This window comes from Phascolarctos cinereus, unplaced genomic scaffold, assembly GCF_003287225.1.
Source record: "Phascolarctos cinereus isolate Bilbo 61053 unplaced genomic scaffold, phaCin_HiC Scaffold_5;HRSCAF=322, whole genome shotgun sequence".
NCBI classification, from domain to species: Eukaryota; Metazoa; Chordata; class Mammalia; order Diprotodontia; family Phascolarctidae; genus Phascolarctos; species Phascolarctos cinereus.
Window position 1 is genome coordinate 269,399,998 of NW_027555958.1, and position 18,288 is coordinate 269,418,285.

At 37.6% G+C, this 18,288-nt stretch overlaps 1 protein-coding gene across 1 annotated transcript in view; it reads left to right on the plus strand.

Moving 5' to 3' along the window:
• Positions 1 to 18,288, plus strand: part of RNF213 (ring finger protein 213) — a 170,689-nt gene that overhangs the window by 93,505 nt on the left and 58,896 nt on the right. The window contains 13 exon segments of the mRNA XM_078155847.1: positions 1,339 to 1,556; positions 2,180 to 2,320; positions 3,661 to 3,825; positions 4,581 to 4,740; positions 4,743 to 5,738; positions 6,735 to 6,928; positions 9,684 to 9,839; positions 12,405 to 13,775; positions 13,777 to 14,646; positions 14,648 to 16,006; positions 16,553 to 16,689; positions 17,012 to 17,107; positions 17,370 to 17,488. Coding sequence (XP_078011973.1) covers positions 1,339 to 1,556; positions 2,180 to 2,320; positions 3,661 to 3,825; positions 4,581 to 4,740; positions 4,743 to 5,738; positions 6,735 to 6,928; positions 9,684 to 9,839; positions 12,405 to 13,775; positions 13,777 to 14,646; positions 14,648 to 16,006; positions 16,553 to 16,689; positions 17,012 to 17,107; positions 17,370 to 17,488 — 5,982 coding nt within the window.

Genomic DNA, 18,288 nt, shown 5'->3' on the forward strand with positions numbered 1-18,288 from the left:
TTATGCCTTTCTTTCATGTGGGATGATGTTTTATAACAAAATTATTTATTATTACCTTCATATTTATTTCAATTTTTAAAAAAAATTATATTAACATTAACATTGAACATCATTGTAACTAACTAAGCTTTCATGGTAGCTATTTTGATTTTAATTAATTTCAATACATAAAATATCCTAACCATTTTTTTTGGTCACCTTTTCTAGTATTGTAGAAGGATTCTTTATGTCTGTCCTCATTCATTTTTCCTGTTATGGTTGTAACTAGTGTGTATGGTTTTATTCTCATTCTGCATTTTTCACTGTGCATTAAGGGTCTTCATTGATTTCTTTATATTCTTTGTATACTTGTTGGCATCACAGTTATAGTATCCCATTATCTTAAAGAACCACAGTTTATCTCTGCATTTCCCTGATGTTGGATATTTACAATTTTTTGGAAATTATGTGTGATATTTCTGTAAAAATATTAAAACATAGCTTTCTTTTAAAATTTTTAATAAAACTTTCAGGGAATCCCAACAATGAAAGGATTATATGGAAGGGTATGGGTCACTCATTGTCCCTAAGTACTATCAGCAGGACTAAAGCTTTGATTGTGGAGGATGGAGGGAAAAGAGAAAAAGGAGAAGAGGAAAAAAACAAGACAGTAAAAATAGTTGGAGATAGGAATAAACGAAGTAAAAAGAGAAGGATATGTCATAATGAATTGTAAAGTGTCTTTAGTAGTTGACTCCTGTGTTATTCAATAGCTCCTATGCTACTTAGCAGTTACTCTTTTTTCATAGTCTCAGTGAGGTTTAGAAGCTATATTTGATTGATCCACAGGATTCCTATGTGGTAGATAAATAAGACATAAGCAGTTTTTATTTCTGCTTTTTTTGGGGGGGGGTAAGCGATTGGGGTTAAGTGACTTGCCCAAGGTCACACAGCTAGTAAGTGTCAAGAGTCTGAGGCTGGTTTTGAACTCAGGTTCTCCTGACTCCAAGGCCAGAGCTCTATCCACTGCGTCACCTTAATTCTGCTTTTTTTAAGCTGATGATACTAGACTGACTTGTTCAAGGTTTTGATGCATTGGTAAAGCTGTAAAGAGAATCCAGAAGTACTAATATTTTGTTCAATGTTGTCTACTCATTAAACTGCACTAAGTCCCACAGTCATCATAATCCCTTTGTCATTTGTACTTTTTCTGGAATAAAAAAATCGATCAACAGCTCTCTATTACTTATTCCCTATCAAATCTCCAAGCCAAATGTGTTGTGAGGGATCATTGCATGAGCTTTTGGTATCGCCAAAGAAATTAAGTAATTATGCTGATTCTGGTATTTTCTTCCCCAGATATTAATGAGCTAAAGGTATTTGTGGACCTGGCCTCCATCTCAGCGGGAGAGAATGACATGGATGTGGACCGAGTGGCCTGTTTCCATGATGCTGTACAAGGCTACGCCTCAGTATTATATAAGCTTGAGGTTCAGGCAGGCTTTAAGGAGTTCATGGAACAATTGAAGGAACTGTGGAAAGCTCTGGAAAATGACCAGCATCTGCCCAAGAAACTGGTAAGTGTTCATTTTGGCCTCAGAGAAGTATAACCCATTTCTTTTCTGTAATTTTAAAGATTTCCTCTTTTTGGTTCTTGTTTTGGGCTTCTTTGTCAGTGTTCTTAGGGGGGTTTTTATGCATGTTCAGTTCATTTCAGATGACTTATCTGAAGAGTGAATCAGAGTTCTTAATACACTTGGAACTGTGCCACTTGATAGAACAGTGAGAAATGTTTTCCAGCCTGATGAGATATGCAGTGGATGCTGGATGTCTGTTTGGCAGTTGGGAAAACTTAAGAAGAAATATACTTAGTCATTTCCATTTTAGCCATTGAAAGAAGTCCAAATGAAACTCTGACAAAAATATAAGACATCGTAAAACCATTGATTTAATTCTCTCTGTTGTGCCTAGTGACTAAAAAGAGTACCTACTATTTTTGTGTTGTCCTCTCATTTATTGCTCTTCTCCATTATTCCCAAGGCCACCATATACTAATTGGCTTCCAGTTTTACAATTCAGGGCAGCATGGTTGACTTCAGGAGGTGAACTGGGATTGTGTCAGTCCTTGTGTTTGTAGGTTTCTTGGTCAGAAGGTGATCCTGTGGATTTTAGTCCATATTCTCAATTATTTTCCTAACAGCGTGATTCTGCTCGATACCTGGAGTGGCTAAAAACAGTAAAGGATAGTCATGGATCTGTAGAATTGTCATCCTTGTCTTTGGCAACAGCCATCAACAGCAAAGGCATCTACATTATCAAACCTCCCAAAGATGGGCAGAAGGTAAGAGAGCTGAAGTCCTTATCCAATGGGGATAAATGATAACATCCTCAATATAGAGATTTCAAAGGAGGTCATACCTCTTTCTGGATTACAGTTAATACCTTTTCTTTTACCTTAGAAGCACCTATTTGGGCATTTTTGAAGATTGTCTAAGCCAGTCTGTTTTCTTTTTAGTGAATACTGACACTATGCTTTTTTTTGGTAATCATAAACTTATTCCTCAGTTTCTCTTGGATTCTTTGATATTTTTAGCCACCTTTGCCTCATTTCCCGAGCATCTGAGTTGCTTCTTAGATATTCCCACAGGGGTCTGTGTAGTTTAGTGGTACATTACTTCTGATCTCAAAAACTACTAGAAATTCGAATGAGGTTCGCAGTATAAAACTTCCTTGTTTAAGTCCATATTTTAGCTCCCAGTACAGATTTAAACTAGGATAGTCTAGTGGTGTGGATCCAAGTACCTGAAAGAGATATGGGCTGAAGGAACATTTAGACACCAAATGTACATGGCTACCTCCTTTAGAAGATTGAATATACTTTAAGAGGCCAGATATATAGGGTTAGTAGTATGGTGCTTGGGCTTTTATTTTCCTTGAGCTTTGAGGCTGTGCCTCTCAATGAAGCGAGTTCTGTTTTGTAAGGTCACATTGTTTGTATTTTTTTTTGAAAAATATTTTCAAAAGTAATTTTTGTTGAAATTTCTTGTTTTAACATCTCTTTCATTTTCAAATATATCCCTCCACCCCTCTCAGTGAGCCATTCAATGTAACAAGAAATAAAAGAGAGGGAGGAAAAGTAGTTCAGCAAAACAAATCATCATATTAATTGAGTTTGACAGTATATGCAATGTCCCATGCCATAGTCTAACACCTCTACAAAGAAGGGAGAGAAGCTTATTGCTTTTTACCAATCCCTTTTTCTCTACATTGGGCTGCATTTATGATAGCTTATCTTCTCATGATTTCCCCTCAGTGGTTTTTCCCTTGCCTATTAGCAAATTAGCTAGAATTTTTATTTGTCTGTGTAACATTTTGTTGTTTTTGTACACTTATCTTATTCCCCTAATAAAGATTTTAAGTTCCTTCAGGGAAGAGACTGTTTTGTTTTTGTCTTTGTATTTGCTTATGACTTTAATATGGTAAGTATTTAGCAAAGAGGTAGCAAAGTTCTTTGTTAATGAGAAATCAGTGACTTATTTCTCTGGCATTGAATAAATGCCTAAGAAATCAGAAAGTTCTAGGCTGTACTTTTTCAAGTCTTGGTTGAGTAGTAGATAACTTTTCTGCATTAACCATAATGGTTCTGCAGGAAGAACTATATGACCTTAGTGCCTTTTGTAGGTTTCCCTGGACACAGTATTACATTTGAGCCTTCTTGAAAAACATGAAGATCATGAAGAAGTACGCCATTATTCCCTAGAGGAACTGAAGGAACTTCTTAACAAGTTGATGCTGATGTCTGGCAAGAAAGACCAAAATCATATTGAAGTGGATAAATTCTCAGAGGTTAGAATTCTGTATCTGTTATCGGGCCATCACCTGATGTATTATTTATCGTCTTTGCTATGTGGAGGGGTATACATTTTTCAGTTTCATCTCAGGTTGAGTGGTTTGGGAAACTAAAAATAATGATTCATGTTTTTAATTGATATTAAAAGCAACAGAATATGAAGGCTACAAATGGTCAAAGTGGATTAAGCTGGAGTTTGTATCTCCATGGTGTGATGTGTGGTTGGCCCTTTGGTAGGCAGTTTCCTTTTAAGATCTTTTAAGTGAATTTTCCCCTTGTTTTCTCAGGGAATATATCTATATGAGATGGAAATAACACACTAGGAAGTCCCTGATGGGAAGGCTAACTTGTTCTGTTCTCTGCTACATTTACTTTATGATTTGGCAGAGAATTCAGAGTGCCCAAAGATTCAGTTGACCATTATTTATGAAAGCCATTTTCTTATATACTAGTCTTTTGTTTTAATGCAAGTCCATTCTGGGAAGGTGTAAACATTTGACAAATAATATGTTATCTTCCCATCTATTTGCTTGGAAGGGGCTTATTAGACTCATTCTAGTTTTAGCTTTTTTTTTTTTTCAAATTAGATGAGAAAGGTGAGGCCTTTTTTAGGGAAAGAACAAAGCAGCTAAGTTAAGTGGCAAATACAGGAATCTTTCCCTGTTATTTTTAATAACAACAATAATAATATCAGGTTATACTGACTTAATATTCTCCTGTAAAAACTACTTCTTATTTTCATCTTTGCTAGGTATTTTGTAATATCCAGAGACTTGCCCACGCCTTCATAAACCTTTATACTGCTGGAAATGTGCTATTCAGGTCTTGGACAGCTATGGTATATTGCTCCCCCAAGAGTCATATTTCCATACAAATGAACTTCTGCTTGGACACTGTAGGACAGCTACTGGAGATGGGGAAGTGACTGAAGTCCTAGCATCCCTGTGTAAGCAGATGGAACTCTTCCTGGGGAACTGGAAAATATTCATGATTGAGAAGAGGTCTCAGTACTTTTATCTCAACTATTACACTGCTGAACAGTTAGTTTACCTGTGCATAGAGCTCAAGAAACAAAAGCCCAGTGAAGCTGCCTTAGCTATGCTATCCTTCATCAAAAAAAATTGCACCAAATATGATGTCTTAAAAATTTTGAGTACGTCTTATGGAGTACCATCTAGACACCATATGAACCAGGTCAACTTAAATGAATTACAGTTGGTGCTATCCTCTGAGCCAGACCTCATGAGCAAGGTCAAGGTAGTATGGGACTTTTACATGAATTGCATGAGTGCCCTCCTACCTAATTGCTTGAATATTGACTCTCTTGGTCGTTGCTTGGCTCACCTGTCAGACATGGGAGAGGCTCACACTGAGCGGCATCTCCCACAAGGCTTGCAGGTTGGCCAACCTAACCTCATCACCTGCCCTCATTCTGATGTGCTGGCTGTGGCCCTGGCTATCTACATGGAGACTCCCCTCCAGCCCCTGCCCACATATGATGAGGTGCTGCTCTGTACCCCTCTGACAACGTATGAAGAGGTGTCACTGTTCCTGCGCCGTTGCCTTACCGTAGGGTACCATGGGCACAAGGTCTACAGTCTGCTGTATGCGGATGAGCTCAGCTATGAGGTGAGCTGTCAGGTGGAAGAACTGTTTCAGAATTTGTGTGTGCAGTACCACAGGGAAGACTACCAACTGGTGATCGTCTGCAACAGTGATCGGGATCACTGTTATATCCCCTCTGTCTTCAGCCAGTACAAAGTCCTCGTGACGCCTCAGCAGTCTCTCACGGACATTCAGGCATATCTACAAAGTCATTACCAAGTCTCACATCAGACCCATTCAGCAGCTTCGGTGTTTAGGGACCGTGTTTGTGTGAAGGTCGTGACCTCCAAGAGAGCAGGCGTTGGTAATGATTTATAACTTTGATTCATACTTTTTTTTCTGTTGAGAAACTCAAGTATTTGACATATTACCTTGACATATGGTTATATTTATTTTGCTGATGGGGAAACTGAAGTCCAGAAAGCTTTCTAACTCTATGCTACATATCAGTACCAGTGATAGAAGAGTGTCTCCTTCTTCCCACTCATGACTCCCAGTGTTTAGTTATTCCTGTTAGCTCATGTTGCTTACCTCTTCTATATGAGACTTTGCCTTTCAAATAATGTTTTCAGTCTCTTGCTTATATACAGTATGTCATTCTACTTTCTCATTTGTAATCTAAAGAAGACTCTGTAACATTCCCTGGTAACTATCACATGCAGCATGGGGTAGTGGAAAGAACCTTGCACTAAGGAAGAAGACCTGGAAATCTAATCCCTGCTGTCCTGTTTTCTAATTGTGTGACCTTTGTCACTTCAACTTCCTGGGTTAGACCAAATGTTTTCTAAAGTTTCCACAGTTCTGACATTTTAGGGTACTGTTGTTGCCATCTTTTACAAATGTGGACTGTCAGGATCAAAGAAATCTTGACTTTTCAGTTACTACTGTATGCTTTTCTTTTTGCTGGCAGTTTTGATTTTTATAGAAATAGGATTGATACTAAAATATTTGGAGGGAAATAAGTTCCAATTATCTCTAGCTTCATTCCAATAAGAGCAGTATCATGAGCCTTCAATGAATGAAAACTACCTCCACGGAAATACTTCTTTTGCCACAATTGCTTTTTCAGATTTATTTAGATTCTTGTTGAGAAAGTAGTATGGTATACTGTATTTAAGTAAGATATTGAAAACTCTAGGGCTATGAGAAGGCTTTTATCAGCTTTTGGTTTGTTATATATAATACTGTGAAGTTTGTGCATAGACCTTTATCTTTTGGAATTCTGCACACATCTGTTTTCTTTTTTTCATTTTCCAACAAAACAACTAGAGTTCTAATTCATTCTATTTCAATGTCGTAGGAAAATCCCTTTATGTAAAGAGGCTTTATAGCAAACTGAAATATGAAAATTCTGGGGAGGAAGTTCCTCTGAAGACCATTCGATTGATTGAACCCCAGGTGAATGAGAGCAAAGTGCTAGCATCTCTCTTACCTTTCTTGAATGTGAAATACCAGAAAAATCCCATGCTTATCCACCTGGACATCACATCTTCAGTAAGTGCTTTGGCTTTTAATGATTTTAGTGGCTGAGTAGCCAAGATTTTAGAAAGACAAGTATCCCACTAAATAGCTTAGATTTTATTGGTGTTTTTTAATGTGTTTTGATTTGATTTAATTTTCAATTCAAAATTCTTTCACTCTTCCTCTTTCCCCCCACCCATTGAAAAGGCAAGAAAAATCAAACTCATTACAGATATGTATAGTCTGCATTAGCCCTGTCCAGAGAGAGAGAGAGAGAGAGAGAGAGAAGAAAGAAAAAAAGAAAGGAAGAAAAATATGCTTCAGTCTGTACTCTGAGTCCATCAGGTCTCTGGATAACATGTTTTATCATGTGTTCTTTGGAATTGTGGCTGGTCATTGTGTTAATCAGAGCTTACTGTCTTCAAAGTTTATTATCTTTACAATATTGCCATTAATATATGTTGTACTTCTGGTTCTGTGCACTTTATTTTACTTCAATTCATATAGTCTTCCCAGGTCTTTCTGAAACTATACCCTTCATCATTTCTTATAGCACAGTAGTATTCCATCATTTTTATAAACTGCAACTAATTTAGCCATTCCCCAGTATATGGGCAACCTCTCAGCTTTGAATTCTTTGCCATTACAAGTGGAGCTATAGATATTTTTGTACATTGTTAGAGTATGTTTTGCTTAATCAATGTCCCCCTTAATTTTTCTTGTTCTTATTCCTCATTCTGCCTTCTCCTTTTTACTTCCTGTTTCTCTGTTGAATGAAATATATTATATCTAAACATTGTATGTATTTTTCTCTACTTTGACAATTTCAGATGAAGTAAGATTCAAGTATCAACCACTCCCCTCAACTCTTTCCCTCTTTGCGTAGATGTCTAATTGTACACCCTGATTGTGAGTGATTTTTCTTACCTTCTTCCTTTCTCCAACCCTGATTATATTCTTCTTTCTCCCCCTTTCTGTTATTTCAAGACATAATAGAACCACTCTCAGGTATTGTGTCTAATTAGACTCCCTTTGTAATCCCTGATGATTATAGGTTTCAGAGGGGACACATTAGAATGCATTTTATTCTTTTTCTGTGTGTTTATACTTTCTATGCAGTTCTGGTCTTTTCATCAGGAATGTTTGAAAGTTCTCTACCAACTTTTTTTTTAATGATTTCTTTGAATATGATGTCTAGGCTTTCAGGTAGTACAGTGTATTTTAAATTTTCTCTCGATCTATTTTTCAGGTAATTTTTTTTTGTTATGACATAACTTATGTTTTTCTTCTGTATTTTCAGTCTTTTGATTTGATTTTTAATATTTGTTGTTGATTCATGGAGTAACTAGCCTGTATTGGATCCATTCTAATTTACAGAGTTTGTTGCTTGCACAAGGTTTTGTTATCACTTATTCCAAGCTCTTAATTCCCTTTCCAATTTTTTCTTCCATGGTTCTTATTTCCTTTCTTTTTTTCCCTCTAATACTATCATTTTATTTATAAAAACATTTTTAACTTTTTAAAAAAACAAACTCTTCATATCTTTTAGGAATTCTAGTTGAACTTGTGTCCAAGTTGTAGTTTTCTTTTAGCTTTTACTTAGCTTGCTTACTTATTCACATTTAGCTTATTTACTTATACTCTCTTCTTTTGGGTTTATGTTTTGTGTGTCCCTGTCACCATAATACCTCTTTGAGGTGGAATTTGTTTTTTTGTTTGCTCATTATTCTGGCCTAATTCCTGACTTTAGACTGTCTTAAAGCCAGGATCTTTGTACTTCCAGAAGGTATGTTTGGGTTCGTCTTACTGCCCTTTTCTTGAGGTACTCAGTATTAGGTTATTCAAGATCTCAGGAACAGCTCAGACTGGGGCCTTTGTCACTTCAACTTCCTGGGTTAGACCAAATGTTTTTTAAAGTTTCCACAGTTCTGACATTTTAGGGTTCTGTTGTTGCCATCTTTTACAAATGTGGACTGTCAGAATCAAAGAAGTCTTGACTCTTTTAGTGCTTCCAAAGCTGTTCCAGGGCAAAATCTGATCATTTCCCCTTTGTTGTGAACTCTACAAATTCCTTCCCTGTATTGTGTCTGAACAGTAGGCCTGTTGATTTTTACCACTTGGAGTTTCAGTAGGCTCTTGCTGGGCTCAGTTATTATCTGACAGCTAGAAAGCTCTGCTGGTTCAGTGCCAAATTGTAGGCTTCTGTTAAGTCTGAGATTCCATTAACTTTAATCTTGTCTAGAAGGTTGATCTGAGACCCTGCTTCCCCCCTGGGTTCCAAGTCATGTATTAGCTGCTTGCTTCTGAACTGTCTACATTCTTAATATACTCCCAGAATGCCACTGCTAGATAGAAGTCCTGTCCTCAATCCATCATGGATCTGTGAACTAAAACTGAGTAGTGGGTGACAGAACTTATATTTGGCACTTTTTCGTGAAACCATATAGAAGTTTAGGCCCTTCTGGGCTGGATGTGAGACCTCTTCTTGCCCTAGTGCATAGCTCCTACTTGCATTGGAATGTTCCTTGTGCCTCTGGCTAGAACCTGTCCCCATTCTTAGCAGACCTTCCCTTTGCCAATTTGGGCTGGAAAAATTCCCTGATAGAAATTTCCTAATTAGATTTCTTAATTAGGATGTCATCTGATGAATTTTCTAGATCTGTTTGGAAGAGGTGGGAGTTTGGGTAGTGGCGGAGTTTGCTGTACTTCTTCCTGCTACTTTGCTATCTTAGCTTTGCCTCTTTCATAGATTTCTTTAATTTTACCATGTGATTCTCTGTGTGCTTAGGTACAAACTGGAATTTGGGAATTTCTTTTCAAGCTGCTGATTTTACAGTACTTGATGGATACGAATGGGAAAATGTGGCCTCGACATAAGTGCCATTTATATATCATTGAAATCTTGGAAATGATTTCCACAGTACCAAAGAGGCCATCAAAGTTGGTAGGTATCCAAAACATTTTGTTAGCATTGCTCTAAGAGGGCTTGTTGCCTCCTCCAGGTCTGATTGTGTATTAGAGTTCTTTTTTCCAGAATGAAATTTGTATTTAATAGCTATAAAGTAAAAAAAAATGTGCAGGAGATTTGTCATGGAATTTCAAAGCCCAAATATCTTTTTCTTGAGTATATAAACTGAAACTTTCTCTATTAATGTATATTGGTCCTAATTTTTTTTTGAGTTTTGTCTAATTAGAATTCTCTTTATGTCTATATTGGATGTCATGCTGTGTTTGGTATTCTAAGATGTCATTCCATTAATAGATAGTACAGGATTCAGATTTCATAAAACCAGCTAAAATTTACAAGAGGCTTTAGTCCCGTATTTTTATAGCTTAAAGATTTGAAGTTTGTATAATACTATATTTTGGTCAGTTAAGGTAAGAAATTCATTTTCCATGCACTTATGAAAGAAAAGAACTAAGAGTTAGGTATACTAATTACATTGTATATTCTCTGACAGTCTATGAATGTTTGGGAAAATACCAAGATTTTATTGTGAATTGAATTGGAACTAGCTTACACAGAAGTGAGCCTTTTTCAAACCATAAAATTTAATGTCTACGAATCAGCTTGGTGTGATGGACCACTCTTTAGAGTCAGGGAGATCTGGAGTTCAAATCTTGCTTTTACATATTAATTGTGTGATAATGGCAAGTCAACCTCTCATTGACCATAATATTCTCTAAGACTGCACCATTAATGTGAATTTATTTTTAAAGACATATTCTTTTTAAAAAAATGTTTTACCTTTCATCTGTTATTTTTACACTTACCTTCATTCCTTTTTTAAAATTATCTCTCCTTTCTACTGCTCCCTGCCCCCATGTGCTTTGATTAGTTGGGTGAAAAAAATCCTTCATAACAGATAAGCATAGTCCAGCAAAGCAAATTCCTATATTGTCCATCTCCAAAAATGCACATCTCATTCAGGATTTTAAGTCCATCACCTCTCTGACCGGTTTGGTGCTATGATTCATATTCATTTCATGGACTTGTGGTTTTTCATTGCATTAATTAGAGTTCTAACATCTTAGTTGTTTTTCTTTATAATTTGTTATTGTGTAAATTATTCTCCTAGTTCTACTCATTTCACTCTGCCTCAGTTCAGAAATGTCTGCCCAGTTTCCTCTCACACTGTCCATTTTCTCATTTCTTATGGCATAATAATACTCTATTTCATTTATATAACACAATTTGTTTAATCATTCCCCAGTAGGCTTCCTTAGTTTTAAGTTTGGGACTTGTATAAAAAGAGCTGCTCTTGATATTTTTTACATATGAGTCTTTTCCTCTTCCTTTGATTCCTCTGGAGTATAGGTCTGGTAGTGCTATTACTGGTTTAGAGACACTTTAGTAACTTTGGAGGCATAGTTCCAAATTGTTTTTAGATTACTTGGACCAAGTCTCAGTCCCACCAACAATGCATTACTATTCCTTCTTTCTTGCAACTCCTCTGTTTGTCATTTCCTTTTTTTAAATAAATATTTTATTCTTTTCCCCATTACATGAACAATTTTAAACTTTTTTTAAGCTTTGAGTTCCAAATTCTGTTTCTCCCTTCCTCCCCTCTCCCTTCATGTAGGTTATATGTGTGCAATCATGAAAACATTTTCATATTAGTAATTTTTTACAAGAAGACTTGAGAAAGACTGAAAGAAAGAAAAAGAAAGGAAGACAAAAATAGTATGTTTCCGTCTGTATTCAGACATCAGTTCTTTCTGGAGGCAGATAGCATTTTTCATCAGTCCTTTGGGATTGTCTTTATTATTGTATTTCTGGGAATAGCTAAGTTATTCTGATACAGTGTTGCTGTAAATTATGTACGTTATTTTCATGGTTCTGCTCACTTCACTTTGTATCATTTCATGTAAGTCTTTCCAGGTTTTTCTGAAATCATCCTGTTTGTGATTTCTTATAGCATGATAATATTCCATTACAATCCATTACAATTGCCTTCCAGAATGGTTGGATCATTTTATAACTCCACCAACAATGCATTAGTGTTCCAGTTTTCCCACATCTTCTCCAACATTTAATCATTTTCCTGTTTTGTCATGTTAGCCAATCTGATAGGTGTGATGTGGTACCTCAGAGTTGTTTTGATGTCTAATCAATAGTGATTTAGAGCATTTTTTCATGTGACCATAGATGGCTTTAATTTCTTCATCTGAGAACTGCCTGTTTGTATCCTTTGACCATTTATGGATTGGGGAATGACTTATATTCTTGTAAATTTGACTCAGTTCTCTATATTTCTTTAGAAATGAAGTCTTTATCAGAAATACTGGCTGTAGGGCATGTCATTTTTTAAAGGAGGTTTCCACACTATAAATTCCCTGTATTATTGACATTACAGTTGCAGAGAACCCCATTTCATCCTCTACTTCTGTGCACTATACCCTGTAATTTAAAAAAAAATAAAGTAGGGTTAAAATAATGTTAAGGATTTTTTCTGAAAGCTGTTTAAGTTTTAAACATTTAATTTGTACATTTTTTTCTTTTTTCTAGAATACACATGGCCAACAGTTCAGTTTTCTTGAAATCTTCCCAAAAGTCACATGCAGACCTCCCAAGGAAGTAATGTGTATGCCTTTGATTTCTTCTGTAAGTGAAATGGAACCAAGAATGGATCGAGAAGAGTTCTGTAGTGAATCCTTCCAGAGACCTTTCCAGTATTTAAAAAGATTCCATCAAGGCCAAAACCTTGATATGTTTCAGTATAAACCGGGCTCCATTGAAGGGACCCCAGAAGAGTGCCTCCAGCAATTGCTGATACACTGTGGTATGATGGATCCTTCCTGGTCTGAACTTCAGAACTTTTCTAGGTTTTTGAATTATCAACTCAGAGACTGTGAGGCCTCTCTCTTCTGTAATGCTGCATTTATTGGGGATACTCTGACAGGCTTCAAGAATTTTGTAGTCACATTTATGATTCTCATGGCCAGAGATTTTGCAACTCCATCACTCAGCATTTCTGATCAAAGCTCAGAGAGGCAGATCTTCAGTATGGATGGTGTCAGTGAAGAGGACATTGCTCCTTTCTGTCTCCGAAAGAGATGGGAATCTGAGCCCCATCCATATATTTTCTTCAATGATGACCACACATCTATGACATTTATAGGCTTCCATCTCCAACCCAACCAGAATGGTGGCATTGATGCTGTCAGCCACTTGGATAGAAAAGTTATCAAGAGGAATGTCATGTCACAGGAATTATACAAGGGATTACTCCTTCAGAGGGTGCCCTTCAATATTAACTTTGACCAGCTAGCCAGAAGTAAGAAGCTTGAAATACTTTGTATGGTTTTGGGAATCCAGTGGCCCTTGGACCCTGATGAAACATATGAGCTTACTACAGACAACATCCTAAAAATTCTTGCCATTGAGATGAGGTTCCGGTGTGGGATCCCTGTTATAATTATGGGAGAAACTGGCTGCGGTAAAACCAGGCTCATTAAATTCCTGAGTGATCTGCGGCGTAGTGGAATTGATGCTGAGAATATGAAACTAGTCAAGGTCCATGGTGGAACTAGCGCAGACACAATCTACTCCAAAATCAGAGAGGCAGAAGCGATTGCTCTTGTCAATAGGACCCAGCATCAGTTTGATACTATCTTATTCTTTGATGAGGCCAATACAACCGAGGCTGTAAGCTGCATCAAAGAAGTTCTGTGTGACAGCACAGTAGATGGAGAGCCCTTGTTAGAGGGCTCTGGCTTGCATATCATAGCAGCTTGCAACCCATACCGAAAGCACACAGAGGAGATGATCAAACGTTTAGAGACTGCTGGTTTGGGATACCGTGTTAAAGCAGATGAGACTGTGGAAAAGCTTGGCTCCATTCCTCTGAGGCAGTTGGTTTATCGGGTCCATGCTCTCCCCCCCGAGCATGGTCCCCCTAGTGTGGGACTTTGGGCAACTAAACAACGTGGCTGAAAGACTTTATATTCAACAGATTGCCCAGAGACTTGTCCGCTCGATGGCAATCACTCAGAACGATATTCATGTGATCACAGAGATACTTTCTGCTTCCCAGAGTTACATGAGGAAAAGGGATAATGAGTGTAGTTTTGTCAGCCTCCGGGATGTAGAGCGTTGTGTGGAGGTCTTCAGGTGGTTTTATGGCCATAGTAGATTGCTCTTGAAGAAACTGAATGTTTTTCTCCAAGAGTCAAATGTCAACAAAAGCAATTTTGAGAGAGATCCTGTTCTCTGGTCTTTAGTATTGGCTATTGGAGTGTGTTATCATGCCTCTTTAGAAGAGAAGGAGGCATATTGGGAAGTTATCTGCAAGCTCTTTGAAGGGCCTTATAGTGACATAAAGACAGTTCTGGATGAAATAAGTCAAATACAGGATCTCTTTCTTAGTGGTGTGCCTCTAAGAAAAACAATAGCCAAGAATTTAGCTTTAAAGGAAAATATCTTTATGATGGTGATATGCATTGAACTCAGAATTCCTCTCTTTCTGGTTGGAAAACCTGGAAGCTCCAAATCCCTTGCTAAGACTATTGTGGCAGATGCCATGCAGGGACAAGCTGCTTACTCTGAACTCTTTAAAGAGCTGAAACAAGTACATTTGGTGTCTTTCCAGTGTAGCCCACATTCGACTCCCCAGGGAATCATAGGCACCTTCAAGCAATGTGCCCGCTTTCAACAAGGGAAGAATCTGCAAGAGTATGTCTCAGTGGTGGTCTTAGATGAAGTTGGACTAGCAGAAGATTCTCCCAAAATGCCACTGAAGGCACTGCACCCCCCTCCTGGAAGATGGCTGCATTGATGATGATCCTCTCCCTCATAAAAAAGTTGGCTTTATTGGCATCTCCAATTGGGCCCTAGACCCTGCCAAGATGAACCGGGGAATTTTTGTGTCACGGGGAACCCCAAATAAGAAAGAACTTATTGAAAGTGCCAAGGGAATTTGCTGTTCAGATACACTTATTCAAGAAAAAATTAAAGATTATTTTGCATCTTTTGCTGAAGCTTATGAAGTAGTGTGTGAGACCCAAGACAAGGAATTTTTTGGTTTGCGTGACTACTATAGCCTCATCAAAATGGTCTTTGCTATGGCTAAAGCTTCTAATGAAGAACCTACCCCTCAAGAAATTGCACAGGCCGTCCTTCGAAACTTCAGTGGCAAGGATAACATTGATGCATTGAACACTTTTACAGCCAAGTTACCAGAGGCAAGATGCTCTGAAGAAGTCAGCACCATCAGTCTTATCTGGCAGAACATTTATGGTGATAGTGAGACTAACCAGCAGGCAGATGCTGAATGCCGCTACTTACTTGTGCTGACTAAAAATTATGTGGCTTTACAGATTCTCCAGCAGGCCTTCTTCAATGAGAACCAGCAGCCAGAGATTATCTTTGGCTCTAGTTTTCCCAAGGACCAAGAGTATACACAGATATGCAGAAATATCAACCGTGTCAAAATCTGCATGGAAACTGGGAAAATAGTTGTGCTCCTAAACCTGCAGAACCTCTATGAGAGTCTCTATGATGCTCTCAATCAGTACTATGTTCATCTTGGTGGTCAGAAATATGTGGACCTTGGTTTGGGAACTCATCGTGTCAAATGCAGAGTTCATCCGGACTTCCGCTTGATAGTCATTGAAGAAAAGGAGGTTGTCTATAAACAGTTCCCTATCCCACTCATCAACAGGCTAGAAAAGCACTACCTGGATATCAATACTGTTTTGGAGAAATGGCAGAAGAATATTGTGGAAGAACTCCAGACATGGGTAGAAGATTTCATCAATGTGAATGCAGACCGGTCTTTTGCCAGGCACAGTTATAGCCCTTCTGATGTGTTCATTGGTTACCATTCAGACACGTGTGCTTCTGTAGTACTACAGGTTACCAGTAACCTGAAGCAACAGGAGTTGACTGATGAAGTTTATGCTGGCGTATCTGATAAAGCCAAGTACATGCTTCTGAATTGTGCCACGCCAGATGGTGTGGTCCGGCTCTCCAGTTCCAAACTGGGGTCATTTGCTGCAAAAACTCTTGCACAAAAGTACTATTGTGGTCAGCAACATGATTCCTTTGCAGACTTCCTTCAGGACCATCTCCAAAGGATGGCTTCAGGTTGTAGCATCATCTTTACAGAGGTGACTTTCTCTTCTCAAATTTCCCTTTTTATGAAACTTAAATTTAAGGAATTTAGATGAATTTCTAGTCAGTCTAGGTCCCCAGTTGATAGTTAAGGTATGTACTTCAACTCTATCTTAACTGTCAGGCAGCATGACCATAGTGGATAGAATGTTGGACTTGGAGTTAGGTAGACCTGGATTCAAATTGCACCTCTGATACCGGCTGTTTTCCCAAGTCCATGGCACTTAACCTTAGCTTTATCTCCTCATTTATAAAATGAAGGGACTTGACTAGATGGGCTTTACAGTTCCTTCTAGTACTTGATCTGTCAACCTGTGATCCATAGCAGTAGGGGATGTGTATTCCATGGAATCTCCTTTTTGAGTATCTACTCTTAGTATCTTCTGCTTATACTAGTTTGAAAAGAAAAAAAAATTATTCTTAGGAATTTGGTAGAGACTTTGTCAAATTACATGAAAGTTATATATGTTTTCATGCTCTCAAAATATAAAGCAATTAAAACTACTTGTGGAAAAAAAACCCTCATTTCCTCTGTTTTTCAGATCACTACTTTCTCTAGACTATTGACTAGCCATGACTCTGAAATATTAGAGACTGAATTACAGGGTCTAGCACAAAAACCTAGGATACTCTGGCTACAGCAATTTGATACAGAATATTCATTCCTCAAAGAGATCCGGTGGGTATCACATTCTTTATTGTCATTACAACTTACACATGGCTAGAGTAATTGTTGAAAGTGTACGCAGATGTACTTGAACACAGGAAACATAAGTCAGGAAAATGTAATTGATGGTACTATAACATTCTTTCCATTGCTGTTATCACCTAGAAGTTAGCAGCAATCATAAACATGCTTCCTGAAGCCAATTATTTTATAGGAGCAGGGAATGTGGCATATTACTGCTCTCATTTTTCTGCTCTGAGGTCCGTTGCCATAATCCATGCTGCAGGTGACTCCTTTTCTCCAACTGAAACTTTTAAAATTTTCTTTTCTCTAGGAACAGCTTGGATATTACAGCTGGAAACAAAATCCTGATTATTCAGACAGATTTTGAAGATGATCCTAAAAGTGCTCAGCTTATTGCCTCAGCCAAGTATGTTTACATGTCTTGGGATATGGGGGACAGTTAAAAGGGCCAATAACATGAAAGAAAAAGGGTATGATATGGGGAACAGGACCCATATTATTTTTTCATTAGTTTGCTGAAGATTATGAGGAGCTTGCACTTCAGAATTTGTTTGAGAGAGGAGAAATTGTAATTTGGAATAGAATTGCTAACAGGCATCCCAGGTATAGCTGGTTAATCTGTGAATGAATTCCATGAAGATTACTTTATAATTTTTTTTCATTAATAGATATTCTGCTGTAAATGAAATCAGCAATTTTCTATTAGACAAAGGCCACATCTTTGTCTACTTTATCACAAAACTGTCTCGGATGGAAAGTGGAACTTCTTATGTAGGATTTCATGGAGGTAAGGCCAGTTACAATACTTAAAAATAATATTCTTTCATATAGCTTGTAAGTAGTTTCTATGTACATTTTTTCCCCTTGTTGATCATTTTTTATTTGGATCCTGATTTTTTTCTCATCTATTGTAAAAATTTTGCTATTAATTTGCTAAAGGAAGTGAAATACTTGCAATTTGGAATTTGTTGGAGAGAGAAGAGTGGTAACCTTGGGCTTCAGAATCAGAGAATGAATCAGTGAGCATTTATTAAATGTCTGCTGTGTGCCCAGTGCTGTGTGAGTTGCTGGGAATACAATGAAGAAAGTCAAACAGCCCTTTCCCTTAAGGAAATTACATTCTCTTAGAGGAGAAAAGCGTATATACTTGTGTAGATATATACAAAATGATAAGGTAATTTTGGAGGACCCAGGAAAGACTAAATCTGGAGGGAAACAAGGGATTCTAAAAGGTGGAGAAGATGAAGGAGTGTGGGATCAGACAGTGCAAAGGCACAGAGATCAGGGATGGACCCCATTTGTATGGGTGACAAATTACGTGAAGGTATAATAAGACTGGAAAGGTAAGTTGTAAAAAATGAGAAATTTATATTTGATCTTACAAGTGACAGAAAACCACTGGAGGCTGGATAAGAGGTGACATAATCAGAATTATACTTTAGGAAAATCACAATGGCAGCTGTTTTCAGGATGGGAAGATTTGTGGGTAGAGCGCTGGACCTGAAGTCAGGAAGATCTGAGTTCAAATTTGGCTTCAGACACCTAATAGTTATGTGATCCTAGGCAAGTCACTTAAGCACTGTTTGC